The sequence below is a fragment of the Callorhinus ursinus genome, unplaced genomic scaffold (genome assembly GCF_003265705.2).
Source record: "Callorhinus ursinus isolate GAN/ISIS: 27379988/994484 unplaced genomic scaffold, GSC_fseal_2.0 scaffold24, whole genome shotgun sequence".
Classification (NCBI taxonomy): Eukaryota; Metazoa; Chordata; class Mammalia; order Carnivora; family Otariidae; genus Callorhinus; species Callorhinus ursinus.
The window spans coordinates 9769226-9797037 of NW_027397086.1; the positions used below are offsets into that span (position 1 = coordinate 9769226).

General features: G+C 40.5%; 1 protein-coding gene and 2 long non-coding RNA genes across 5 annotated transcripts; 1 reads left to right on the top strand and 2 right to left on the bottom strand.

The window, feature by feature from the left end:
• Window positions 1–3714: 3714 nt before the first annotated feature.
• Window positions 3715–27481, bottom strand: LOC112836345 (uncharacterized). 3 transcript variants are annotated; one of them, XR_003211465.2, is made up of 3 exons: window positions 27333–27481; window positions 22957–23057; window positions 3715–4863 (listed from the first exon to the last, which is right to left on the bottom strand). It is a non-coding gene; the product is annotated as an uncharacterized lncRNA (long non-coding RNA). The 3 variants fall into 3 exon arrangements; XR_003211464.2 differs by having other exon boundaries at window positions 3715–4904; XR_012382202.1 differs by lacking the exon at window positions 3715–4863 and adding an exon at window positions 19281–20620.
• LOC141374959 (uncharacterized) lies at window positions 22941–26413 on the top strand. The gene is made up of 3 exons (XR_012382203.1): window positions 22941–23059; window positions 25014–25136; window positions 26165–26413. It is a non-coding gene; the product is annotated as an uncharacterized lncRNA (long non-coding RNA).
• LOC112836344 (large ribosomal subunit protein eL19-like) lies at window positions 23181–23914 on the bottom strand. Its single transcript, XM_073905812.1, has one exon. The coding sequence runs from the start codon at window positions 23878–23880 to the stop codon at window positions 23290–23292; it is 591 nt and encodes a 196-aa protein (XP_073761913.1). The 5' UTR covers window positions 23881–23914; the 3' UTR covers window positions 23181–23289.
• Window positions 27482–27812: the final 331 nt, after the last annotated feature.

Genomic DNA, 27812 nt, shown 5'->3' on the forward strand with positions numbered 1-27812 from the left:
AAAATTTAACAAGAAAAAAAGGAAAACACAGAGAACCAATATCATAAATAAAAGGAGAGACATTATTACCAATAGCACAGATATTTCAAATATAATAAAAGGATACTTTGAAACAAAAATTTCCAATAAATTTGAATATATGGACGAAATGGAAATTTTTAAAGAAAAATATAAAACTGCAAATGACACAGGAAGAAATAGCAAAATAAAATATCTTAAAGAAACTGACTTGGAGAGGGGAAACAATTCTTCCCTCAAAAATAACTAGGCCCTGGGTGAAATAGGTGGAGGGGATGAAGAGTAGTACACTTATGACGAGCAGTGAGTAGTATATAGAATTGTTGAATCACTGTATTGTACACCTGAAACTAATATAACACTGTAGGTTAATTATCCTGGAATTAACATTTAAAAATATGTAAAATAAAAAATAGACCCTTACCTCATACTATTAAAAAAATTAACTCAAAATGGATCAAAAATCTAAATATAAGAGCTAAAACTACAAAATTCCTAGAAAAAAACATAGGGACAAACCATGACCTTGGACTTGGCAATGGTTTCTTAGATATGATACCAACAACAAGAGCAGAAGAAAAAATAAACTGAAAGTACAAAACTTTTATTTTTATTTTATTTTTATTTATGTGATAGAGAGAAAGAGCATGCACAAGTGGGGGGAGGGGCAGAGGGAGAGGGAGAAGCAGACTCCCCGCTGAGCAGGTAGCCCAACTCGCCACTCGATCCCAGGACCCCGGGATCATGACCTGAGCTGAAGGCAGATGCTCAATGGACTGGGCCACCCAGGCACACCCAAAACTTTTATGCATCAAACAACATGATTAAGAAAGTGAAAAGACAACCACAGCATGGGGATAAAAATTGCAGATCATTTATCTGATAAGTCTAGTATCTAGACTTACCTATATAAAGAGATCTAGACTTACTATATAAAGAGTTCTTACAACTCAACAAAAAAAGATGAACAACCCACCTTAAAAATGAAAGGGGCATTTTTCTAAAACTATATATACAAATGGCCACCAAGCATATGAAAAGATGCTTAACATCATTAGTCATTGGAGAAATGAAAATCAAAACACTGAGATACAACTTCACACCCACTAGGATGGCTATAATTTTTTTCTTTAAGATTTTATTTATTTATTTGACAGAGAGAGAGCAAGAGAGCACAAGCAGGGGGAGTGGCAGAGGGAAAGGGAAAAGCAGGCTCCCCGCTGAGCAGGGAGCCTGATACAATGCGGGGTTCAGTCCCAGGTCCCTGAGATCATGACCTGAGCTGAAAGCAGATGCTTAAGTGACCGAGCCACCCAGGCGCCCCAGGAGGGCTATAATTTTAAAAGATGGAAAATAACAATTGTCAGAGGGTGGAGAAGTTAGAACCCTTGTACATTGCCGTGAGAATATAAAATAGTGCTGCTGTGGTGGAAAACATTTTAGCAACTCCTCAAAAAGTTAACTATAGTATTACCATATGACCCAGAAATTCTACTTCTAGGCATAGATCCAAAAGAACTGAAAACAGGTATTCAAACAAAAACCTGAACATGAATGCTCATAGCAGCACTATTCAGAATAGCCAAGAAGTGAAAACAATCCAAATGTCCATCCGTGGGTAAATAGACTGAATTTGGTTTACACACACACACACACACACACACACACACACACACACACGCAGAATATTATTCAGCCATAAAGAGGAAGGAAGGACCGGTACACGCTATCACATGGATGAACTTGAAAACATTATGGCAAGTGAAAGAAGCCAGTTATGAAAGACTACCTATCGTCTGGTTCCATTTACATGAGATGCCCAGAACAGGCAACTCATAAGACAGGAAGTAGGTCAATGGTAACTTAGGGCTGGAGGTTTACAGAGGGGGAAAGGTAACAGCTGAAGGGTACATGATCTCTCTTTGTGGTGACGAAAATGTTCTAGAGTTGACCATGGTGATGGTTGCGCATATTTGTGACTATACCAAAAAACCACTGAAGTGAATGCTTGAGAAATGGGTAAACTCTCTGTGAACTATATCTTAGCAAAATTAAGACAAATTATTAATTTTAAAAATAATTCCAAGCTCTGATGTGTTCTCCAGCAAATTCAAAGATGAAATAATGCCAAAATTACACAAACTCTAGGATGACAGGAAAAGAGAGATTCATCAACTCACTTTTGGAGGCTGGCAAACTCTGATACCAAAACCTGACTGTGCTCTCAGGTATCCTTTAACTGACAAAGACAATGAAAATTATAGGCCAATCTCATTCATGGACAGAAGTATAAAAAATATTAAAGAAAATGTTAGGAACACAAATTGAGAAATCTATTAAAAAGATAATCAATCATGATCAAGGTGGATTTATCCTAGGAATGTAAGGTCAGTTTAACATTAGGAAATCAAACAGTGAGATCTACCACATTACAAAATTAAAGTAGGGGAAAAAAATCATAGTATTTCTAGATGTAAATTAAAAAAAATTTATAAAATTCAACATCCATTCATGATTTTATTTAAAACTTTCCCAAAAAAATAGACTGGAATTTTCTTAATCTAGTCAAGAATATCTATAGAAAACCAAAGTAAACTTACCATTTGCTCAATGTTGAATATTAGAATTTTTTCCTCTGAAAAGAGCAATTAAAGGTTTGCTGGTATCACTACTTTTGTTCTATATTGTGCTAGCAATTCCAGCCAAAACATGAAGGCCAGGAAAAATAAATAAAAGGCATAATTATCTACAGATGAAATATTATGTACGTAGAACCCCCCAAAGTGATAAGCCATTAAAATTAATAAGGGCATTTAGCAAAATTGCTAGATGAAGAATCAATATACCCAAATCAACTGCATTTCCAAATACTAGTCAAAAACTGTTAGCAAATATATTGTTTAAAGATCTCTTTTTACAATAGCATAAAAAATCAAGTATCTAGAAATAGACCTATCGAAAGATATGCAAGACCTCTATATCTACTGAAAGTCACTAAAAACTAAAATAAATGGTGAACTGGAAGATTTAATAGGGCTAAACATGCCAATTCACTCAAAAACAATTTATCAATTCAATTCAATCCTAATCAAAATTCCCAACAGGTTTAGTCTTTTGCTTTTGGTTTGGGGTTTTGTTTTTGTTTTTGTTTGAATTTGATAAATTAAAAAAAATTTTTTTTAGAGAGAGAGAACACACACATGCATGAGTGGGGCGGGTGGTAGGGCCAGAGAGAGAGAGAGAGAGAGAATCCCAAGCAGGCTTCACACTCAGTGCAGAGCCTAACAAACGGCTGATCCCACGACTTTGAGATCATGACTGAGTGGAAATCAAGAGTCCAACACCTAACCAACTGAGCCACCCGCGTGCCCCTAGACAAGCTGATTTAAAACTTTATGGAAATTTTAAGAACCAAGAATATCCAGAACACTCTTTAAAAAATGAGGTGACAGTTCTTGCAATATCAAATATTGACTGATGATGGGCGCCTGGGTGGTTCAGTTGGTTAAGCGACTGCCTTCGGTTCAGGTCATGATCCTGGAGTCCCAGGATCGAGTACCGCATCGGGCTCCCTGCTCAGCGCGGAGTCTGCTTCTCCCCCTGACCCTCCCCCCTCTCATGCTCTCTCTCTCTATCTCATTCCCTCTCTATAATAAATAAATAAAATCTTAGAAAAAAACAAATACTGACTGATTATGAAGTAAAAAAATAAATAAAACACTAACACTGTCACAGAAATTGACAAATCGGTGGAACATAACCAAGATGTGCAATGACTCACATATAAATGAACGCTTCATATACGACAGTAATGGGAATGCATGGTTATAAAAAAAAAAAGGTAATCTTTTAATAAATGGTGCCGGGAAAACAGAATATTCCTATGAAAGAAATTAAATTGCATTCTCTCTCACCATACACAGAAACCAAATCCAGGTGAATTAAAAACCTACAAGTGGCCGCTTCCTTCCTTTTCCTTACTCTCCCAAATAATTTAGTCCCAAAGCCTTGAGGTAGGGCAGAGCAAAATAGGCGTTAACAATTTCTTATCACCTTACTCCTCCTTCATTGTCATTCATCTGGCTCACGTTGTAATCTCTCACCTGGATTATTAGTATCTTACTGCTCTCCCTGCTTTTGACCGAATTGTCTTTCAGTCTGTTCTCAACACAGCAGTCAGAGTGAACCTATTAAACGGTACACAAGGGGCGCCCGGGTGGCTCAGCTGGTTAAGCATCTGCTTTCGGCTCAGGTCATGATCCTGGGGTCCTAAGATCAAGCCCCATGTCGGGCTCTCTGCTCAGTGGGGAGTCTGCTTCTCCCTCTCCCTCTGCTCCTCCTCCCTACTTGGGCTCTCTCTCTCTCTCTCTCTCTCTCTCTCTCTCTAAGAAAAAATAAATAAATAAATGATACACAACACCATGTCCCTGCTCAAAACTCTGTTAGGATTTCCAACCTCTAAATAAGTGTGATAGTTCTTACTGTGATTCCAAAGGCTCTTATCTCCTAATGCTCTCCCCCTAGTTCAGCCGGTTCGTCCTCACTGTTCCTTGAACTCACCAAGCATGTTTCCACCTTGGGGCTTTTGCACAATTTCCTCTGCCTGAAATTCTCCCTCACTATGTCTTTTTTACTCAGAGGCTTTGCTGACCACCTGATTTAAAATTATAGACCCTTCCCCACAAAACCTTAAATTTAATTCTTCCTTCCTTGGTTGATTTTTTTCTCCTTCACATTTATAACTATATAGTATAGGATACATTTTACTTAGGCGTTATCTTTATCCCCACAAGAATGTAAGCTTCCATCAATTCACGTTTTTTTTCACAGCTGTAATTTCAATACCTAGGAAAGTGATTTACATATAGAACGTATTCAATCAGTATCTGTTGAATGAGAAAAATAACAAATGAGTGATGACTTTGGAAACTTCTCAGATTCTTAATTCTTAGTCATGGAGCTAGGACAAAAGAAGTACATTAAAGTTAACACTAGGTGGCACAATATTATAAGGAAAGTAATCATAATCAACCCATCCTTTCCTACTGATACTGCTTCCAGAAAAGCCAGTGTTGCCAAGTTTCCTCTGGCCTCTGCACTCCCCAGCCTGTTGATGTCATGTTTGTAGTAATAACTTATATTTCACTGATGTATGCCCCACCTGCGTGAATATAATTCTGTCTGGCCAAGCACGTCAGTTCTTCTATAAGCGCTAGTACAGAACATGCCAATATATGTTATCAAGTTCCTACTCCCCATCCCTTGCAATACCCCCCAGCCCACCCTCAACTGAAGTCACCACTGCACTAAAGCCCTCAAGTTTCCAGAGCAGTGGGGTGGTCTGTGATGAGAAGGAAGCTGTCTCCCCTGGGTTACCCTCTGCTAGATTTCACAGATTTTACTTCCAACCTCCTCTCTCCCTAGAGCCCACACTGGTCCCATAGGGTCCATGGGTTAGGGATTGATCTGAATGGCAGCCGCCACGGAGGACTAAGAATCACTATTTCCCTCCACCACGAAAGGCTCTCTTACTGCAAGTTTAAGGCTTCTTGACTGCTCACTCCCTAAGGACCTGTTATCCCAGATGATGACTGGACTCAGTCCTCCTGCCAAGAAGTTGCTGTCATTAATCTGCCCCACCAGTTCCTACCAGGCCAGGGTGACCAACTTGTCCCGTGTTGCCAGGGACTTCTCCAGTTTTAGCACAGGAAGTCTCAGGTTCCAGGAAATCCCTCCATCCGGGTCAAACTAGGACAGTTGGTAATACTATAGTAAGCCCAGATCTGTCCACGCTCCACTCAAACTCAGACCAGAACTGTCACATGGGTGGTACAAATATTACACCGTTCTCTCATTCCACATGTGGTCATCACCAAGCACGTCAATTCTCTCTCCTTTGTGTCACCTATATTCATTTTCTTCCCAACATGCCCACTGTAAAAGTTAGTGGAAAATGACAGTAACCAAGAAAAGACAGGACCACTGAAGATTCAGAGCCTTTGGGAGTGAAGTGTTGGATCACATCACCTGGGGTAGATGCTGGCTCAGAGCAAAGGGAAGATGAAATGAGTAGGGGAAGAAGGAAGTTAGAAACATCAACCACAGGCTTATAACCAGACAGAAAAAAGGACTAATATCTAGACCTTATTTTCTTCTTTGCTTAATGTTTGTGCACATATGTGTGTGTTTATGTATTTTTGCACATATTAAGTAATTTTTTTCCTTCTCCCTTCCTATTGTAATTTTAAGAATTAATGGCAGTGGTTAACTTACAATTTCATCTTTAGATTACAGAATACTTAAGAGGGACTCCAGCTGAACTTGAGTAATTGACATCATCCAGACATGAATGTTATGACATTTGGAACCTTCCCTTTTTGGGGGAAAAGGTGAGAGCGCCTATTTCTACAAAGGGTAGTTGTATCTTGTTAAAGAAATGGCTGGAATTTGGAATTGCTGCACAGGAAGTTGAAATATATGGAGAAAGTTGTGTATGGACATGCAGTAGGCAATATGATGAGCTGTCCCTGTCATTAAACCATTGCCTCTCAGTCCAAATCTACTTCCATGCTCTGTTTTATGATGCAAGGGCTGGGACTATGGGAACTCTATGTCTGTGTTGCCAGCTGACTTCCTTTTTGAATTCTGCAAGGCAGAAGACGGGAGAACAGAAGCACTCCTTTCCTGACAAGTGATTAGCAATGATAAGGTTCAACTTTTGGGGGGCACTTCTAGAACCAGGCTCATCATGCCTAATCAAAGACATCAGCAATAGTTAGGCCATGGCTCCCACTCCAAGGTCTGAGGGCCCCTCCTTTGAGCTTCCTCTTGTCTCCCCAGGCCTAGAGTAGAGTTCCTGGAGTTCCTGGAGTTCCTCTCCCTGGGTTAGCTCGGTATCCTCTTCTCTGCCTTTACAGTTCTCCAAAACTGCTTAACCAATTCCCTACATTAAATTCTCTCTGTTGAAATTCCAACGTGTTTTTCAATTGTTCTGAACATATCCTGACCCCCTGCTAAGTAAAGAACCCTAACCACCTGCAATGTTGGTTAAAAACAAAGGAAATATGAAGTAAGTGGTAGAATAGGGAAGCGATCAATATGGACCATGACTTTTTTACAAAGACTGTATCACTAATGTGTATTTTTGTTACGTACACATTAACCAATGATTTATACTTTTTCTCTTTCCCCACTGTAGTTATGTACAGAGTGTGAGTGGAACTTAATTTACAATTTTGTTCATAGGTCACCAGGCCACAATTCACCTCTAGACCTGCTGGAGAGGAATGAGGATCACCAGCAGGTCCTGAACTTGAAAAGGATACAATGACTAACAGGACTTGGAGTCTCTCTTCTTGTGTGCAGAGAAGGAGTGTCTTTGTTTGTACGTTGGGCAGAAGTAGGAAAGTATTAAATGTGAGTAGAAGAGTGAGCTTAAAAGCTAGGCTGTAAAAGGGGTGGGCTCTATAGATGTTGAGCCCATTGGTCCTCAAATTCATGTTTGCCCTTCTGCTGCTCTGCAACCTATGAGGGGGCCACCAGCTTCTCCAAACTGTGGTGCCCAGGCTCACTATCAGCTGGTTTCTCAAAGACTGGAGGATGGGGGTAGGAAGGACGAAGGCTGGATAGTCCGCTCCCTCTCCCTTCTATCTCAGGAACTTCTCTGGCAGTGACTGTAACTCCATAGGGGCCCCAGCGCTCACTAGACAGGTCCTTAGAGCTCCAAGGATGCAACAGATGAGCCCCAGCTCTGGGACTCAGCGACACAGCTTTCTTACTTTTGTCTCTCCAGGTTACATGCAGTGGCTTTTCCACTGTTACTAATCTCTGGGTTGCTTCACTTTCTCAGTTAGTTCTATCATCTGGCAGTAACTTCCCTGCCTTATGTTTTCTCTGTTGTAAATACTAAAGATGGTTGCTATTTTCCTCATTGTCCCTGACTCTCAAAACAGATGAGAGCTGATCCCACTCCAGGTACCCTGTAATGCTAAGTCAATATTCTGCAACTTTCTCACTTTTGGGAATTTATATAAAAATATATCTACACACCTACAAAATGAGATTCGTAAGAGTTTATTCTATTTGCAAAACCAACAGTATATTAAGAAACAAACGGAAGTCATTTTCTGTAAGGGAACTGGTTGAATACATATTGGGACACCGACAGAGCTGTAAAAAAGAACAAGGAAAACCCCTATGAACAAATACAAATTATTCAGTGAAGAGAACACAGAACAGTTATCTGTTGTGGAAAAAGAAGAAGGAGGAGGAGGAAGTGGAGGAGAAGGGGAAGTTGTTTATACTTGCATAAACACCAAGAGACACACAAAAAACTAATAAAAGTGGTTACTTACAGTGGGTAAGGTAAAGGAGAACAAGGTAGACGGAGACAAGAGGGAGTATTCTCAATATATATTCTGTACTGTTTGGGCTTTTGAGCCATATAGTCCCATTACCAATAGAAAAAGTAACAAAAACTATAAAAATGCATAGGAAAAAAATGCAACCTAGTCACTAAATGATAAACAAAACCAATATCAAAACACTTGATATAAAATTGTAGGAACATAAAAGAGGAAAAAAAACTACATACTGTATGATTCCAACTCTAGGACATTCTGGAAAAGGCAAAGCTACGGAGACAGTAAAAAGGTCAGTGGTTGTCAGGGGATTGGAGACGGACAAACAGGCAGAGCGCAGAGGATTTTTAGGGCAGTGGAAATACTCTGTATGATATTATATAGACATATGTCCTCATACATTTATCCAAACCCATACAAACTACAGCACCTGAGGTAAACTACAGACTTTGGGTGGTTATGATATATGTCAATATAGAGTCATCCTTGGTAATTAATTTATTTATTAAAATAAAAATGTACCATTCTGGTGAATGAAAGAGGCTATGCCTGTGTTGGGGCAGGGAATATGGGGGAATTCTCTGTGTCTTGCCTTCCTTTCCCTTGTACTGTAAAGCTAACACTACTCTAGAAACATAAAGATGAGAGACAAGGGAGGGGAAAAGAAAGGCATCACATATTCAGAGGGCTCCAATCCTCATTTATGCAACTGGTCAAGAAGCCAATATGGAAATTTTAACTCCCCTTCTCTACCCATTCAAGTTTTGGTTGTCTTTGGCTAGCATAGCCGATTCTTTGCCTGGTTGACTAACACAAACTTAGATTCCTGAGGTATCCAAGTCTGCCTTGTTTTCTGTTAGACTTAATAACATACCCAGCATAAGCCTGGCTTTATAGCAGTAACCCTAATTTACCTTTGATAATGAGGGCTAATCACACCAACCGACATTAGAAGCCTTACTTCTCTAGCTGTGAACTGAAGTTTTTCACTGATCACAATGTTTTATGAAATACAACAATGATACCCAAAAAAGCATTCAGTGATTCCATGGATTATATTAATGGTAGAATTATAACAAACATAAATGGCAAATCCAAACAGATTAAATGTCAATTTTGATGATTAAAAAATGTTTCCCCCAAGGCTTCCAGATAAAGATGGCAGATTGAACATAATAATTCAATTTCACTTCCTCTGAAATCCCACTAAAACTACCAAAAAAATGGATCTTCTAAAGCCCATAAAACTATAAATACAAAGACAAGGGAGATAATAGAAACAAAATTTTGCTAGCTGGAATGCAGGAAAGTACTTGAGATATAGTGGGGAAAGCCAAGAACCGAACTGATGTGTATCACAGAATCTTCAAGGGCTCAGGAACTGAGTGGACACTGAGAAGTGGGGGGTAAAAAGATATTAAATAAGGATTGATAGAATGCAATTTTAAAATACATTCCCCACCCCTCGAGTGTGGGCTGGATTTAGTGACTCTCTTCTAAAGAATAGTGTACGGAAAGAGAAACAGTAAGTAGAGAAACCCGGGATACCACCCTAGCCAAGTGCTCAAGGTTAACATCACCAGTCCTAAGTCATGTTGATACCGTGCACCCCTGATATGATGCAGCTCATCCCTGTGGTATTCTTCCCCCAAATCCGTATTCCCAATGTAATCACTGCAAATCCAAACATCAGGCAAACCCAATGGAAGGACAGCCTACAAAACACATGACCAGTACCCTTTGAAACTGTCAAGGTCATGAGAGACAAGGAAAGACCAAACAACTGTCTGTCAGAGACTGGAGACTAAGGGAACATGATGACTGAATGCAATTTGATATCCTGCAACAGAAAAAGGACATCCATGGAAAAACTGGTGAAATCCAAATAAAGTCTGTGATTTAGTTAACAGTATCATCCTCATGTTAATTTCTTAGTTTTGGCATGTGCAGCTTGATCATAAGAGATGTCACCATGAGGAGAAGCTTGGGGGAGAATATACAGCAACTCTATACTATCCTTGCAACGTGTTTTTGGTAGATCTAAAATCATTTCAAAATAAAAGGATTTTTAAAATACAAAAATGAGAAAAGGAGATAGAGTTCTCATTCCCTTCCTGCATGGCATTGACTGGTGAATGGGGAACGACAGAACAAGGGCGGGAACAAGAATCCTACTGGAAAATGGGAGCATGACCTAAGTCTGGGCATACCGAATGCTAAGACCCAATGCCAGCCTTAGAACTGGGCATCGGGGCCCCACACGGTAGAAGCCCTACAGATGGAAGAGAGAGGGAGAATACATTCTGATGAAAGAACCCATGGGTACCATTATCGCCCAAGACCCAGCACTCGGTGCTGGCACAGTGCAATCTAGAACATTAGATGTTTTATTCTCTGACGCTAACTTCGTTTAGGCTCCAGGAGGATGCTTCTCCACTTCTCCTGCTCTTGTCTTCCTTTCTCCTCAAAGTAAAAGGTGACTGTCCCTGAATGCTCTCTAAGTGTGTGGGTTTGTGCTTCTGCTGTCAGAGACAGATTTGGCTACCGAGAGAATGTGCACAGTAGAAGCACTTGGGTAAAAGAAAATACAAATTAACTAGTGTGACAAATCCTTCCTCTCTGAGAGCATGAATGAGATAGATACTTGCATTTTAAAGTCTGAGTATTGAAAATCCATTTTTTTTACCTCATTTCGGATTCCACGTGGAGAATTCAGGGATAGTCACTAATTAGCATACTGTTCAACACTGTTACACATGGCAGCTGAGAAACATTTTGTAGTATTAAATAATTCATATTATTCTTAAATCTGTGTGTATGTCTAGAAGTAATATGTGTGAAGCAAGCTATTCATATTTTACACTGACAGATGGATACTAATTCTAGAATTGTAGTTAGTTTCACTTTTACAAAACGTTTGATATGATTTAATTAAATTTTCAAAATATAGCTAAAAATTCCAGTTTTAAACATTTTAAATTTTTGTATTTGTTGGCTATCATCAGTATCTTACCTTTTAGTTTTAATAGATCATCTTGAATTTTTTTTAAAGATTTATTTATTTATTTGACAGAGAAAGAGAGAGAGAGAGAGAGAGAGAGAGAGGGAACACAAGCAGGGGGAGTGGGAGAGGGAGAAGCAGGCTTCCCTCTGAGCAGGGAGCCCGATGAGGGATCCTGACCCCAGGACCTGACCCAAGCAAAGGCCGACGCTTAACGACTGAGCCACCCAGGTGCCCCTATCTTGAATGTTTTAAAAGAAAAATACATAAAGTGTACAATGACTCAAGAAAGGTCTAATGTGACATTATTGTCAATAAATCAAATTTTATGTGAAATTTCAGGGTAGTACTTTGCTGAAATTAAGAAAAACAAAACTCATAGCAAAGAACATAATCACTTATTAGCTTGGCAAGCCTTTACTATTCATCCAAACATCACTAACTCAGACATATGCAATAAAAATTAAAATTCAGTTGTCTAATAATTCACAGGCTTTCAGTCATATAAAACCCACAGCTTGAGATAATTTTCAGCTTTGTTGTGAAGGTATATATGTCAAGTCAAGAGAAGAAAAGAGAGTTTATTTAGTAGTTTGATTTATAACTTCTAAATATTTAGACATGCGGTGTGTGGGTCTCCATTAGCATTTACCCTGGGACACATAAAATTATACTGAAAAGCAATTTAAATCAGTAACTGGTATAAAGAAAAATAAGAAAAAAAGTTTTAAATAAGCAATTTTTAACCTCAGAAAAAGCACAAAATAAGAAAAGAAATATGCTCATAATACATTACGATATTTGACTATGCATAATATTGGCATAGGTATAGTGTAAATGCTGAACATTCACGCAACCAAAAATTATGTTGAGAGGATAGAGAAAGGAAGCAGAAAGGATGGCAGGATGAGAGATAAATCCTCGGCTAGCGTAAGGAAAATCATTATATAAGCTCTAAAATTGCTATTCCCCATTCCCCACAATGGAAGAGCTCCACTGTAACATTATCTATCTGATGACAGAGAGCTGGTGAGGTGCCTACAGGTGTAACGCTAAGCCCAGAACCCAGAACTGGCAGCTGCTGCTAGCAAACTGAGCCCTCAGCAATGGCACGGACCAGGGCAGCCTTGAAGACGAGAAGTCCGTGCTGCTGAAGCCCATGCATAGCCTCTACCACTAACACCATGGCCACTCCATTCAAGCTGGAGACCAAAGAGAACTGGCATTTACAGAGTGAGCCATCTTTGAACATCCGAGTGTCAAGGAGCTCTTCTGCAGTGGAGAATTTCTGCTGAGCATTTCATAAAAGCAAGAAGGGTTAGAGGAAAGAAGTCTAGGGAGTATTTACTTTTTATCTATTTTTTTAAAGATTTTATTTATTTGTCAGAGAGAGACAGAGAGAGAGAGAGCACAAGCAGGGGGAGTGGCAGGCAGAAGGAGAAGCAAGCTCCCCGCTGAGCAAGGAGCCCGATGAGGGACTCAACCGCAGGACCCTTAACCAACGGAGCCACCCAGGAATCCCATTTTTTATCTGCTTTTTAAATTCGTATTTTAAAATTCTTTTTATCTATTTTTTTTTATTTTTTAGCAGTAAGAAATAGTCACATATTACTCCTACAATCAAAAATAAATTTTCATAAATTAACTATGGTAAAACCTCCCTGAGATTTAATCATCACATTCACCCTGTTATGTGATGACTATGCCTACTACTTGTTCATTTCTGTCAGAGGGCCCTGCCGTCCCACCGAGATTAGGTCTCTCATTCCAAATGTGGCCCTATCCATCAGTATTCTCAGCCTAGAAAGGACAGCCAGTTTAGTGCTTTTTAAAGATTCTCATACTTCCTTCACTAATCCATTCCTTGTGGCAAAACTAAACTGACAGTCTTCTGGAATATACCAGGGGACCTAAGAGGGGCCCATGGGCAGACTGCATGACAGATGTAATCCTGCACTCCTATACCCTAAAATTTTTTATCCCTTCTTTTAGACCAAATTCTTTCTGGCTTTTCAATGCTATTTGGGATTAGCCAGCTCAGTACATTGTTAGAACAACAGCTGGCTGCAAATGCTATCTTATCAATTAATTTGGCTTAATCTAAAAATTCCATTTCCATTTTTCCTGGTCAAGATCCCTCAAATCCACTCCTGCAAATATTCCCCATATTTTCATGACATAAATGAGCAAATTCCTATCATTCTTGTGGATGTGAACAGTCAACTATGGATGTGCCACAACTGAGAACTTTGTTCCAGATAAACCTAGGACTTTGGGTTCTCTAAGCCTTGGTTTCTGTCATTTATCTCTATTCAGTTTGTCAAGACCCCTCTCTTCCCTAATCTATTCATATATATCATTCATATAAAATACTTGCCGAAGTGTTTGAATTCAGGTTCTAATATAATTTACCAAACCACAGAATCAATCTTTGAATTTGGTTTTCAGATACCTGAGCCCTATGACTATAAACTGTAAGAGATTTTTTTCAAGACTATCCCATAAAGGTGTGAATGTCATTCCACTAGGGCAGTATTTTTGCAATTTGAGCATGTCATCTGCTTGCTTGAAATCATCCATGCCATTAAAGGCATCCATCATGGTTCATTCACTCCTCTTCCCTTTAAATTGGCCTATGGTAGTAGTTATCTGGTTCCCCAGAACTTCCTCTGCAGTGAGCACACAGTCCAATATGACCATCCAAGATAACCTTATTACCTCTTTTGCCATCTCATAGTACAGAACGTCACCTAACCATCACGGAATATGAAAGGAAGGCTCCACCTTTTGCCTGATCTCTACGTAATTACCATTTCCCTGAAGCCGTGTGACCTGCAATCCACTGTCTGGAACCACTAGACAGTAAGCTCCATTGGAGGGACCATGTCTTTCCTGTTATATCACAGTATCCCCAGCAATTAGGCTGTACTTGACACATAGCAGGCACCTAGTTAATGTTTACTGAACAAATCAATAAAGCCAAATGTCAATTCCTCTTAAGAAACTTTATTATAGTGCTTATTACATGTTTTTGCTTCTGGACTTGAGTCTCTCAAGACAGAAACCTACCTTGATTTTGGGATTGTAGGTTCGAGCCCCATGTTGGGTGTAGAGATTACTTTAAAAAAAGACAGAAACAGAGATGCCTGGGTGGCTCAGTCAGTTAAGTGTCGCACTCTTGATTTCAGCTCAGGTCATCATCTCAGGCTAGTGGGATCAAGCCCCACAGAGGGCTCTGTGCTGAGTGTGGAGCCTGTTTGGGATTCTCCCCAGCCCACCCCTGCTGCTCTCTCTCTTTCTCTCAAATAAGTAAATCTTAAAAACAAAATCAAAAACAGAAACCTAATAACAAAGACACCTAGTAAACTTGTAACCAAGGTACAGGAAAGACCTCAAACAATGCATATAATAAAACCAACATCCCTACTACCACCATCAAGGGAGATATTGTTGAAATAACTGAGAGCTTAAAAATTTACAGGCTCACCTACATAGGAACGTGGAAAAGCTGGAACAGCTTAGGTTGCTAACACTTGCAGAACTGGTCTCCTAGGAGATAAACAAATTGCTTTCTTCCCTACCAAAAAAAAAAAAAAAGCCCTTTTTGGAAACTGCCTGTGTTCCTTCTTATATCATTATAATAAAAGAAATTCCTAAATTCAAACTCATTAGGTGTGAATGGGTATTCTTCATAAAAATAACAATTACATCTGAAAATGTTAAGAGGCTGGCTATTAAATAATCCATGTACTTGTTAGGGCAAATCAATTCAACGAAGTTTCTGTTTTTCTAATATCAGAGACTCTCCAGGAGAGGAGTGTTGGTAATTTTGGTGCAAAGAGAGCTTTGATGGGAAAAAAACATGCTTGGATGGATTGGGGCAATGTGATAATTAGGGTAAGTTAGCATCGCACACTAAGAAGTAGAGGAAAAGCAGGTAAGAACAATGAAAGGATGCTAAGGACAAAATATCCCAATTTACAAACTGCCTCAGGTTGCTTCAAGACTTAGAACAAAATATCTTTTCCTCTTGTTTCTGTACCTCAACCTCACCCCTTGCTCTCCAGTTAGTGCTGCAGTTTATCTGCTTCTAAATGAAGGATTACAGGAAGGATTCTGAGAGGTTTCTTTTGAACATGAACTCCACTAAATACAACTACTGTGCTGCTCGATTTGCTTGCAGTCGAAAATTGTGCATACCCAATGCTCCGACTGGTACTACTGAGGCAATAATGAACTTTCTGCCACTTTGGAAGGTCTAGGATTCTCAGAAAAGCCTTGTGATGATTTCAACTCCTGAACAAATTACCTGACATAGAGCTAAGAATGATTCAGTGAGTGCATATGGAACATAAAACTGATCAGCCTCGCACGAGGGGAAAAAAAAATCAGACACCACCAAACACTTTTATTAATTATTGTATTGCCACTCTATAAAAATATGGTAGCTTTTACATTGAAAAAAGGAAAGTTCCACTACACTGAATTAGAATCACTTTGTTGAATTCTAAGAATAATTTAATTTTATCATTTTGAGGAAATTTGTATAAAATTACCCCTTTGTTTTATGACATGCAGACTACAACACAGACTGCTTGCCATGATTTAGTGCACATCCTGTCTTTTTATTTTCTTTTCAGTCTATGGACATTTGGTTAATAAATAATAAAAACAGAACTCAACCCAGAAATCATTCTCAACTTCTTTCCTTCCGGTAGAAAAACAGTTTCCATTTCTCCACCAAGAAATCAATGTTTAGAGGAAATGTGGAGTAGCAAAAAAGTCACTTTGTAAGGGCGCCTGGGTGGCTTAGTTGGTTAGGCGACTGCCTTCGGATCGGGTCCCGCATCGGGCTCCCTGCTCAGCGGGGAGTCTGCTTCTCCCTCTGACCCTCTCCCCTCTCATGCTCTCTCTCTATCTCATTCTCTCAAATAAATAAATAAAATCTTTTTAAAAAAGTCACTTTGTTCTTATATTTTAAAAAAAGCTAAAAGCGAAAGAAAAGTGGCAATCACTATTTCCTTAATTCCTTTACATGGTTTGACTTTTAGTAACCACAACTCCTAGGTTCAGCACCGATTAAAGGAAACCTTATATTTAGACCATTTTAACTTTTCAGGGGATGTAAATTCTATCAGGAATAAAATGGGGATTTGATTTTTACTTGAATCTCCGTGTTTGCCATAAAAAAAATCACTAGGCACTACACAGAAGAAGACTTGAAGAGATGGAGAGATATACCGTATTTGTGATGAGGAAACTGGGCCTGCACCCACTGTGGTTTTCCAGGTTCTCTCACTGAGCCAACTAGTATCTTTGAATTTCTCTTTCAACCTGAGCCACCTGCCATCACCTCTATACATCACTTTCAAACTCTAGATGTCACTTTCTCCTTTGAGTTTCCTTTGCCTGAAAAACACCCTTTCTTTGACATTTCCTGTTCTTGGAAGATACAGCACTTTTTCTCAGATCGCACCAGCCCAAGGGGAAGGTCGGATCGCAGTAAGTCTCCCCAAACTATAGGTCTCTGGCACAGACTCTGTCTCCACAGGCACCTGAAGAGCTCTAGTCTTTCTGCTGAATGGCTCTCGGTGTCCCGACAGCTGCTTCATGGATGCTCTACCAGAAAAATCCAGTTGGTTACCCATTGCTGACACCATTTCACTCCTCTGCTAATGATTTTCCCTGGTGTTGCTAATGAACCAAACTGGGGCCAGGCTGCCATGCCCTCTGATGGCACTTCAGCTATGGGGACCCACCAACAGGTACCAGTGCTAATGGAACTGCCAACGTCTGTGCCATGCGTCTTGTGCTTTGACCATTCCAAAGCCTGGCCACTAATGCTGCTGATGCTTCCATTGTCAGTAATACAGCCACTGTAATTTCAACACCATTCTTCTCTGTAGTTACCATGTTTTATCATTCTGAGTCTGACAGCTGGGCCATACAGCTATATGCATAAGCCTCTGCTATACTCAAGCCATCTGTCTGCTACAAAGCTAGCCGACTGTCCTTAACTCAAATATGGGCTCCTGAAAAATCTTCTTTATTTTAAAGAATTACACATTTACTCTGCCTTTTTAGGAAAAACTTAATTCCTCTCAGTTGATGAAGAAAAGCTCTTCTTTATTGAAGAGTGCTAGATAATGATAATAAACGTAGTAGAAATAATAAAATCAGAAAATCCCCACTGTTTGGCAACCCCCGCCCCTCAATAAAATAATTGATTCAGGCAACAATTACCAGTGGATGTCGAAAAAATTAGCAAATAAAACAAATAGAGTAAAATGCTAGCGCTTACTGAATTAAGTAGTGGATCAATTCCTTCAACATTCCATATGATTGAAATTTTTTCAGTAAAAATTTGGGGCAGGGGTAAAAGTCTCCCTTGATTTACAGTGAGGTGGGTCTCTTTCATGAGGATTGGTATTCCCTTATGTACAAAACCCTGAAGTCATCTAGGCATGCCCAGAATATACTGACTTCTGCAAAACACAATTTAAGCCTGAGCTGAGAACGTTGCTCAGCTGACTCATAATTTTTGTCCTGATGCCTTCCTCTTTCCCATCCTTTCAGTTCTGTTTCAGAGCTGTTTTCACTTCCCATCTGTTTTAGGAGCAACTCCTGAAAACAAATAGAGTTTACGACTGCACAGTTATAACAGAGGGCAAGCCAGAACCATCTGGGAAGCTTTATCAAAATACACCCATCCAGAGCCTGACCCTCTGATATTTCAATTCACTAGTTCTTGGGTGGGGCCTGGGCATATGATTTTGAAAAAGTCTCCAGATAACTCTGATATGCCTCTCTGAAACAGAGAGGTGTTTCTTTGAAACTATACTTAAGCTTTTACCTGAAGAATCTATATACAGAAGAAGGGATGGGGGCAGATTTAGAAATGGAAAAGATAAATATCAAGTCAGAAAGCTCAAAAAGTTCAAATTATTGGTATGGTAGTCATTAATGCTGCTCACTGGCATCTAATTCTCCTCTTTCCTGTACCCCCAAAACTGCACTTTCCCCTTCTCGTTTAAAGTTGGACCCGGCCATGTTCCCGGCTTTGGCCAATGAAATGTAAGCAGCAGTGGCATGTGTCACTTCCAAGCAGAAGTCATCAAGACACAGTACCCAAGTCACCACATCCCTTTTTTCCTGCCTTGACGATGGTGGAAGCATGTGTTGAGATGGTGCCTCTATCCGCTGAGATCCTTGGGGGACTATGATGAAAAAGCCCCTGTCACCCCATGTAGGCCATGAAACGGGAGTAAGAAACAAGCATTTTTGTGATGAATCATTAAATTATGAAAGCTGTTCGGGGCACCTGGCTGGATCAGTTGGTAGAGCGTGAGACTCTTGATCTCAGCGTCGTGAGTTTGAGCCCCAGGTTAGGCATAGAATGTATGTAAAAATGAATGAATGAATGAATGAATGAATGAGTAAATAAATAAAATGTGGGGATATTTTAAAAAACATAGGAAAGTTGTTCATTAATGCAACATAATCTACTCTATCCTGACTGATAAACTGGCAGATCTTTTTTTCACAGAATCTAAGCAACTTATAGAGAATGAGTTCTATCTCCATCAATGACTAAACATTTACAGAGATGGTATTAAATAGAGAGAAATGAGGGAGTTTTAGGGTCAGAGAGCCCTAAGTTTAAACCTGTGGTATTGCTTGTTTGTTCTAATAAAATTAGTATATAATGTCCGTATAACTTTCAATTACCTTTAGTAACTGCTAACATTTTTGAAGTTCTTACTGTATTATCAGGCCCTGAGCTGAGTACACTACATGGATTATTTTACTTACTTTTCCATTTTGCAGATAAGAAAACTGAAGTTTATTTTATTTTATTTTTAATTTATTTATTTGACAGAGACAGCAAGTAAGAGAGCACAAGCAGGGGGAGCAGCAGAGGGAGAGGGAGAAGCAGACTCCGCACTGAGCAAGAAGCCCACGTGGGGCTTGATCCCAGGACCGTGGGATCATAACCTGAGCCGAAGGCAGATGCTTAACCAACTGAGCCATCCAGGCGCCCCAAGAAAATGAAGTTTAAAGAAGCAAATAACTTGCCCAAGATCACAGAGCTAGTAAATGGTAGAACAAGATACCTAATACGGGCAATAGGGCCACAAACCCGGTACTCTTAACCACTACCCCTTCTGCTGCCCTATGTGACTTTGACCAAGTTACTTGACTTCTTTGAAGCTCAGTTTCCTCTATAATGGCGTTGAGAGCTACCAAGCAGGGTTCTTCTTAGAAGGATTAAAGGAGATAATTGGGTAAGACATTTAATATGATTCCTGGCATATAGCCGGTATTTAAGACATGGTAGCTATTAGGTTTTAGTAGCTAATATGTCACTCCTTGGCCTCTCCTATAAAGGGAGACTAATCAACATGGGAAAAGATAACAAGAATAAATACTTGTCATGACCTATGTGAATTCAGTACCGTAAAAAGATAGGTAACACACATACAATAATCAATCCTACATTACTACGCTTACATTACTTAACGGCCAACGTTGACTTCTTAAAACGGGTTTTTGAAAGTAAAGATACAGTGTATCAGCAAATGCCACCTATAAGATTCCCAAGGATGTAATAACTGTATCCAGTAGCTCCAAGGCCATTATGTCTCAAGGTCCAAGAAAAAAAAAAAAAGACTTCAAGGGTAGTGAAAGATATTTTCTGCTCAACTATTCACAAATGATACACTGGGATTCACAGAGTTCAATAACCTTATGTTCATATATTAGTTGATGAACTACATAAGACAATACCATATTTAATGTGAAACTATTTGCTCTGGGTCTTCTATTTCTTTATTTAACTTTCCTTTTTCTTTTGCTTCCTTATGTAATAACAGAAGGGTACAAGTAGAGAGTTTCTACATAGACAATATTCTGCAAAGAGTTTTATTTTTTCCCTTCCCAATCTGCACACTTTGACTTCCTTTTCTTGTCTTATTCCATTAGCTAGGACTTCCAGTATGATGTTGAAAAGGAGGGGTGATCAGAGTCATCCTTGCCTTGTTCCTGATCTTAGTAGGAAAGCTTGTTTTTCACCATTAAGCACGCTGTTCATTGTAGGTTTTTGTACATGTTCTTTATCAAGTTGAGGAAGTTCTCCTTAATTCCTAGCTTACTGAGAGTTTTTATGATGAATGAGTACTGGGTTTTGTCAAATCCTTTTTCTGCATCTATTGATACAATCATGTGATTTTTCTTCTTAAATCTGTTGATGTAAGAGATTACGTTAACTGACTTCCAAATGTTGAACCATTTTATGTATAGTTGTATATAATTTTTTTTTAAAGAGAGAGCACTAGTGGGGGTGGGGCAGACGGAGAGAGAGAGAGAAATCTTAAGCAGGCTCCATGCTCAGCATGGATCCCAATGCAGAGCTCAATCCCACAACCCTGAGATCATGACCTGAGCTGAAATCAGGAGTTGGATGCTCAACCAACTAAGCCACCCAGGTGCCCCCGTATATAATTCTTTTTATACCTCGTTGGGTTTGATTTTGCTAATATTTCGTTGAAAGCTTTTACACTTTAAAACTTTATGCTCATGAGAGATGTTGTTCTTAGTTGTCTGATAACATCTTTGTCTGATTTTGGTGTTAGTAATGCTGGCCTCATAGAATAAGTTAGGAAGTATTCCCTCTGTTTCTAACTTCTGGAAGAGATTGTACAGAATTGGTGTGATTTCTTTCTTAAATGTTTGGTAGAATTCACCAGTGAACCCGTCTAGGCCTGGTGCCTTCTGTTTTAGGTCATTAATTATCAATTCAATTTCTTTAATAAACATAGGTCTATTCAGATTGTCTATTACGTGACCTTTTGATAGGAAGAGTTCATTCCAACCCTTCATTAAGATCTTTCAGGGGCTTCATATCTACCTTCTAAGTTTGGCATGTACCTTTTAGTCCACTGCCATCTCTTAACGCTCCAACTTCCTGCATTATGTTACTACTTGCATTTTCTCCAAAATATCAAGCTCTGTCATATGCCTATGTATGCATAAGGGCTTTTCTGTGTTCCTAAAGTATCCTTTTTTAACTTGTATTTATCTTACTAAACTCAGCTTTCCACAGAAGCCTTTCCTGATGTCTCCAGGCAATTCACTTGCTCTGTTCATCTTATACAATAGAAAAACAAAATTATTCTTACAAATTATAAGAAAAAAGCCAAACTTTTAAACAGTTATTTTAAATTTTCAATGTAATTCAAGATGTACAATGAAATAAACTATAAAATACTAACTTGGTTGTAGATTGTGTCCTTTATAAATTCAGTATCAAAGACAGGCAGACAGACACATTTTGATACAGCATATCACAATGATATAAAAACTGAACAATAAAATATCATTTCAAGATAAAGGTTAAGTACATATCAAGACTGAAGGCAAACTTGAATACTCATTTAGGTATACTTAGATACTTAGACATATCACTTTCTCAGAAGTGTTTGTATATAAAACATTTGAGTCTTTTTGTTTCTTTTTATTATTCTGAATGGCTAAGGGCTTCAACTCTGGAGTCACACACACTTGGAACAGACACCAGTTATAACCTGTGAGACCTTGGGCAGGGGATTAAACCATCTCAATTTCCTCAATGTCCTCATGGGATAAAAATAAATAGTAACTAGTGGTGATGGTAAATGATGGTAATGATATTCCTTGAATTATTAAAAATAATGTCATTATATAGGCCTCTCTTTCCCCTCATGTACAGTGTTGGGAAAAATGGTTTTTTTTTTTACCATGAATCCTAGTACCCTGCAAATAATAACCTGTCGAACCCCTTCTCCAACATCATTCTTCTCTATTCTTTTTTATAACTTTACTAAAACCGTAGAATAGGGGCTGGATGGAGCAACATTTCAAGTAGAGTAAACCTTCCAAACCAGAAACTTTCCTTTTAGTAGTTATTAAAAATAAATCATGTCTAGAAAAATAATTGCTCATAATTATAGGTCCCCTAGACACACTTTGCAGGGAAACATAAATGGTTTTGAGTATCTCAGAGATAAGGATATGAGAAAAGAGGCAAGACAAAGATTTGGATCACCACAGTCATATGTGATATTATGGGCGAAAATGTGTTTCCCTAAAATTCATATGTTGAAGTCCTAACCCTCAGGACCTCAGAATGTGACTGTATTTGGAGACAGGGTCTTTTTTTTTTTTTTTGAGACAGGGCGTTTAAGGAGGTAATTAAGGTAAGGTGATGTCATTACAGTGGGCCCTAATCCAATATAACTGGTGTCCTTGTAAGAAGAGGAAATGCGGGGAGGCCTGGGTGGCTCAGTCGTTAAGCGTCTGCCTTTGGCTCAGGTCATGATCCCGGTGTCCTGGGATTAAGCCCCGCATCAGGCTTCCTGCTCTGCGGGGAGTCTGCTTCTCCCTTTCCCACTCCCCCTGCTTGTGTTCCCTCTCTTGCTGTCTTTCTCCCTCTCTGTCAAATAAATAAAATCTTAAAAAAAAAAAAAAGAAGAAGAAGAAATGTGGACACAGATGCATACAGAGAGAAGACAATGTAAAAACATAGGAAGAAAATGACACCTCCAAGTCAAGGAGAGAGGCCTGGAACAGATTCTTCCCTCAGGCTCCTTAGAAGAAACCACCTCTGCTGACTCTTGATCTTGGACTTCTCACCTCCAGAACTGTAAGAAAAATAAACTTCTGTTATTTAAGCCATCCAGCCTGTGGCACCTTGTTGTGTAAGCCCTAGCAAGCTAATATATGCAGAAAGCAATACTAGAATGTAAGCTCCACAAGGGAGGGAATTTTTGTCTTTGTTTTTTTTTTTTTTGAAGCAGATGCAGGTTGGTTTTATTGAGTAACTGATCTGTGTTCCTGCTGAGGCCTTTATGTACAGACAAAAGAGAGGGAGTTTTATTTCTCTGTCTCTTCCTCCTTGGACAGAGTCTTGATGATTTCCTCCTTCCTGGCCTGGAGCCGCTCTTCACGGCGCTTGCGAGCCTCCTTGGTCTTAGATCTGCGGGCCTCAGCCTGGTCAGCCAGAAGCTTCTTGCGAGCCTTGTCGGCCTTCAGCTTGTGGATGTGTTCCATGAGAATCCGCTTGTTCTTGAACACGTTCCCCTTCACTTTCAGGTACAGGCTGTGGTACGTGTGGCGGTCGATCTTCTTAGATTCACGGTATCTTCTGAGCAGCCGGCGCAGAATTCTCATCCTCCTCATCCGGGTGACCTTCTCAGGCATCCGAGCACTGGCAGTACCTTTTCTCTTACCAATGCCCATATGTCTGCCCTTCCGGCGGGCCAAAGTGTTTTCACGGCACCGAGCCCGGGAATGGACAGTCGCAGGCTTCCGGATGATCAGCCCATCTTTGATCAGTTTTCGGATCTGCTGACGGGAGTTGGCATTGGCGATTTCATTGGTCTCGTTGGGGTCCAACCAGACCGTCTTTTTGCCGCAGCGGAGGACACTGGAGGCAAGCCTCTTCTGAAGCCTGAGCATGCTCATGGCTGCGGCCGCAGCGCCCGAATTTTTGTCTTTTTTTGTTCATTGATGTATCCCAAGTACCTAGAGCAATACCTGGCACACAACAGGTGCTCAGCAAATACTTGCTAAGTGAACTTTTTTATTTTTTAAAGATATTATTTATTTATTTATTTGACAGAGACAGAGAGCACAGGTAGGCAGAGGGGCAGGCAGAGGGAAAGGGAGAAGCAGGCTTTCTGCTGAGCAGGGAGCCCGATGCGGGGCTCGATCCCAGGACCCTGGGATCATGACCTGAGCCGAAGGCAGTCGCTTAACCAACTGAGCCACCCAGGCACCCCTGCTAAGTGAACTTCTTAATAAATAAAGTAGATTAATAAAATTTTTCCTATAGACGCTCTATTAAATACCGTAAATGTTTCAGTAACGCTTTTTATTCTCATTTAAGACCTGAGAACCTGGACTCTCAGTGCTCTTACCAACTCTGTTTAATTGGTCTGCTGCCACAGCCCAAATATATAAAATCCTCTGGTGAAACTCTTGGTATGATACAATTCCAGGAGCAATCTCTTAAAGACAAGAGCTAATAAGATAAAAATGCTGCTGTAATACAATAAACGTGAATTAGTCCACATAAAGAAACAGATCAAACCTGTTAGTTCCATCCTGGGGAAAACACCACAAACAGATGTGACTTGCTGGTATTTGCTATTCCCTGAAAAGTATCTGACTAGCTGATTTCACTAAAGGCATTGAGAACAGCCTGGATTCACAATTTAAAGGAAAAAAAAAAAAGGATTCACCTATTGTTTTTATTAAAGCATGTCTTATGTGGACACAGGAAGAAGACAGATTAAATTACCTCTGACTTACTCAATTATATGGCTTCGTGGTGCATGTATGTCTTTAAACCAAATCCATGTCTTAATATCATCACTATCACCATCAGTCAATACTTAATTTAGTTCCCTGAATATGCTAGGGAAATAATAGCAAAATAAAACATAAAAGAAATATGGAATCTATATTCTGATTCTAACTTATATGCAAATATCCCTTAATAACAGCTAGAACAAAAAGTTCACCAAAATTATAATAGTTCTTGATGTGGGGAACAAAGGCAAAAGAAAAAAATTAAATTTCCTTACAACTTATAGCTCATTGAGAAATCCTTTGGACTGGCAGAGTGACCTTCCTCTAGAAACTTAACTGCTTTGATGTTAATACTCCGCTAAGGGCAAAAGACAACCTTCGCTTAACATCCCGACCTCCAGGATCCTGTAAGTCTACTTTAACATATAAAAATTCCTTTGGAAACTTCCTTTATCTTTACTCTCCCACGATACATGTTAGCAATCATCCTCCAAGCATATGGCCCACCGATACACATCTGAAGGGTCTCATGACTAAGGTTTTACTAGACAGTAATAAATGACCTTTCGTAACAATAGCTAGCCCCCTCAAGGTCCTAGAAACCTTGCTTCCAAAATTCCCTAGAGACTTATGTACACTAGAGAGACTTAAGCTATTCCTAACCCCCTTCCACCTTGAAAGTATATAATCGTTCACCCATCACCACCCCAGTGTAGCTCTTTCTGCCCATGGGTCCTGTCCCTGCCCATGCTTGAATAACACCACCCTTTTGCACCAAAGATGTCTGGAGAATTCTTTCTTGGCCATCAACTCCAAACTCTTAACATCTTTCCTACATCACATTTATACAGAATATGCATGAGAAAGCCAGAATACACTAGTTTCGTGGGCAGGCAAAATTCAGCATTTTAAAATCACAAGGTGGAAACATCCATCCTGAAGGTAATTTAAAAATCAAGTCAAAACTTGTTCTTAGCTCTCAGTCAGTGCTTGGGCCTGGAATTAGCTCCCCAACTGATGCAATCTGAAACCAGAGCCAACAAGTGTTTACCAAAGTCTTTGTCCCAAAGGGAGAGAAGCCTCTTTTCTAAGTCTCCAGGAGTGATGCTGCTGGGATTGCTTTGAGACTTGAGCAAAGGTAGCAAGTAGGAGTACAAACGTCAAAATCATTTTGAAACATTTTCTTTTCCAGCAAAATGAAAGCCAAATAGTTTTTCATGATATGCAATCTGTAATCAAGCCCTCCTCTACTGAAGGATTTAGTCAGCTGCTGGTGCATTTGCTCCTTTTTCCTGGGAACCACAGCATAAACAGGAAGTATATGCCTCTGGGGCTTATTCGTTGCAGAATGGAAAAAATGAAACTGTGGATCTCAAGGATGATTTAGAGAGGAAGGATCATTAAATTACTGTACTCCCCTCCTTATCTTCTCCAGGAGGCTTGTAAACCGAACGACTGCACAGCTGTACTCCACAGGCAGTAAAATAAACAGTTCTTTGCCCATACGTGACTGGAAGGCAACTTTACATCTCTACGTCAGGCCTTTATCACATACTCGAGTCTGCGTCCCAAAGCAAAAATGATCAACCCCTGTCTTAACACCTGTTAGAACTGTGTGTGCTCCAGTTTCCATCCTGAGAGCCACAGGGCTCCGGAGCTAAAATCAGAAAGTCTACCCTTTCATATTAACCAAACACCACAGTGTTGGGTATTAAACACCAAACACTGAGCCTATTAAAAAGAAGAAAAATGTACTCCGCACAAGGGAGATCTTTGTGGTGATGGAATAGCTCTGGAGCTTGATTGCAGTTGTGGTTACATCCATCTACGCATGTGATAAAGCAGCACAGAACTACACACACACCTCGTGCTGCTGTCGATGTCCAGGCTTTGATAACTTAGGTAGTTAAGTAAGGGGTAACTATTGGGGGAAAGTGGGTAGAAGGTGCACATAACCTCTCTGCACACTCTTTGCAACTTCTTGTGATATCTGCACTTATTTCAAAATAAAATGTTTTTAAAAGTGGACCTTCTCCTGGGTATATTAACATACTTGGAACATTTTGCATTTGGACAAGTGACAGAGCACTGGGTGTCATACGCAAACAATGAATCGTGGGTCACTACACCACAAACTAATGATGTAATGTACGGTGACTAACATAAGAAAATAAAATTTTTAAAAAATGTAAAAAAAAAAGTTATGGAGAATAAAACATAGCCTGGTTTTCAAGTGTAAGGTTTCGGCCGCCACGCAACAGAGAGCTTGAGGTTGGGAATACCCTTGCAGATGCTTTGCCTGGGACTCCCTGTCTGACCTCCCGCACTGCCTGTCCCCCGACTCAAATTTAGGTCACACCTCAACGCCACCTCCTTACGGAAGCCTTCTCTGCGCCCCCTAACTAAAGTAGGTGCCCTCTGCTCTTCTGAGTACCTGGGTCCCTTCACCGCGTTCTTCGTCCGAGTAAAGATCTGGTTAGTTTGTTTGTCGCCTGTCTCGCCCCTCGCCTATAAACTCCATGAGGGCCCGCGCCGTGTCTGCCCCGCGCGCGCCCGTGGGCGGGTGGCAGGTGCACGGAGAGGAGTTTGTTGAATAAACGCACCTCACTGGGATTCACCCCCTCCGGCTCCAGGACGTCGCTCGCTTCCTCCCCCTCGCACCCACTGACCCTCTCGGCCCAGGCGGCCCTCGGCCCCACACAGGTGCCCCTCCGCCTCCTCTCGGACCCCACCCGCCCAGGGAGGGCGCCATTTTCTTCTTACTCGTCTGCCCAGAAGCCTGCTCTCCCTTGCGTGCCCCTTTTCCTCAGGCCACCCCCACAGCCCCCACCCCAATATCTTCCGCCACCGCCCTGCGCTCCCCGGTGCCCACCCCACCCTTCCGGTGCCGCCCCTGGGCCGGGACCCTAGCCTGGGGCCGCCCCGCCCCTCGGGCCACGCCCCTCAGCCCAGCGGCCCCGCGCGGGAGGCTGGCACCCCGCGGCCGCTCCGGAGGGGCGGGCGGGCGGGCGGGGCGTGGGGGGGCGTGTCCTTCTTCGTCCTGGGCGTCGATTGGCAGGGCCGTGGGGAGGGGGCGGGACTGC

Bases quoted from the DNA above. Each gene is read 5' to 3' on its own strand.
- LOC112836344 (XM_073905812.1), bottom strand. From the start codon at position 23,880: ATGAGCATGCTCAGGCTTCAGAAGAGGCTTGCCTCCAGTGTCCTCCGC.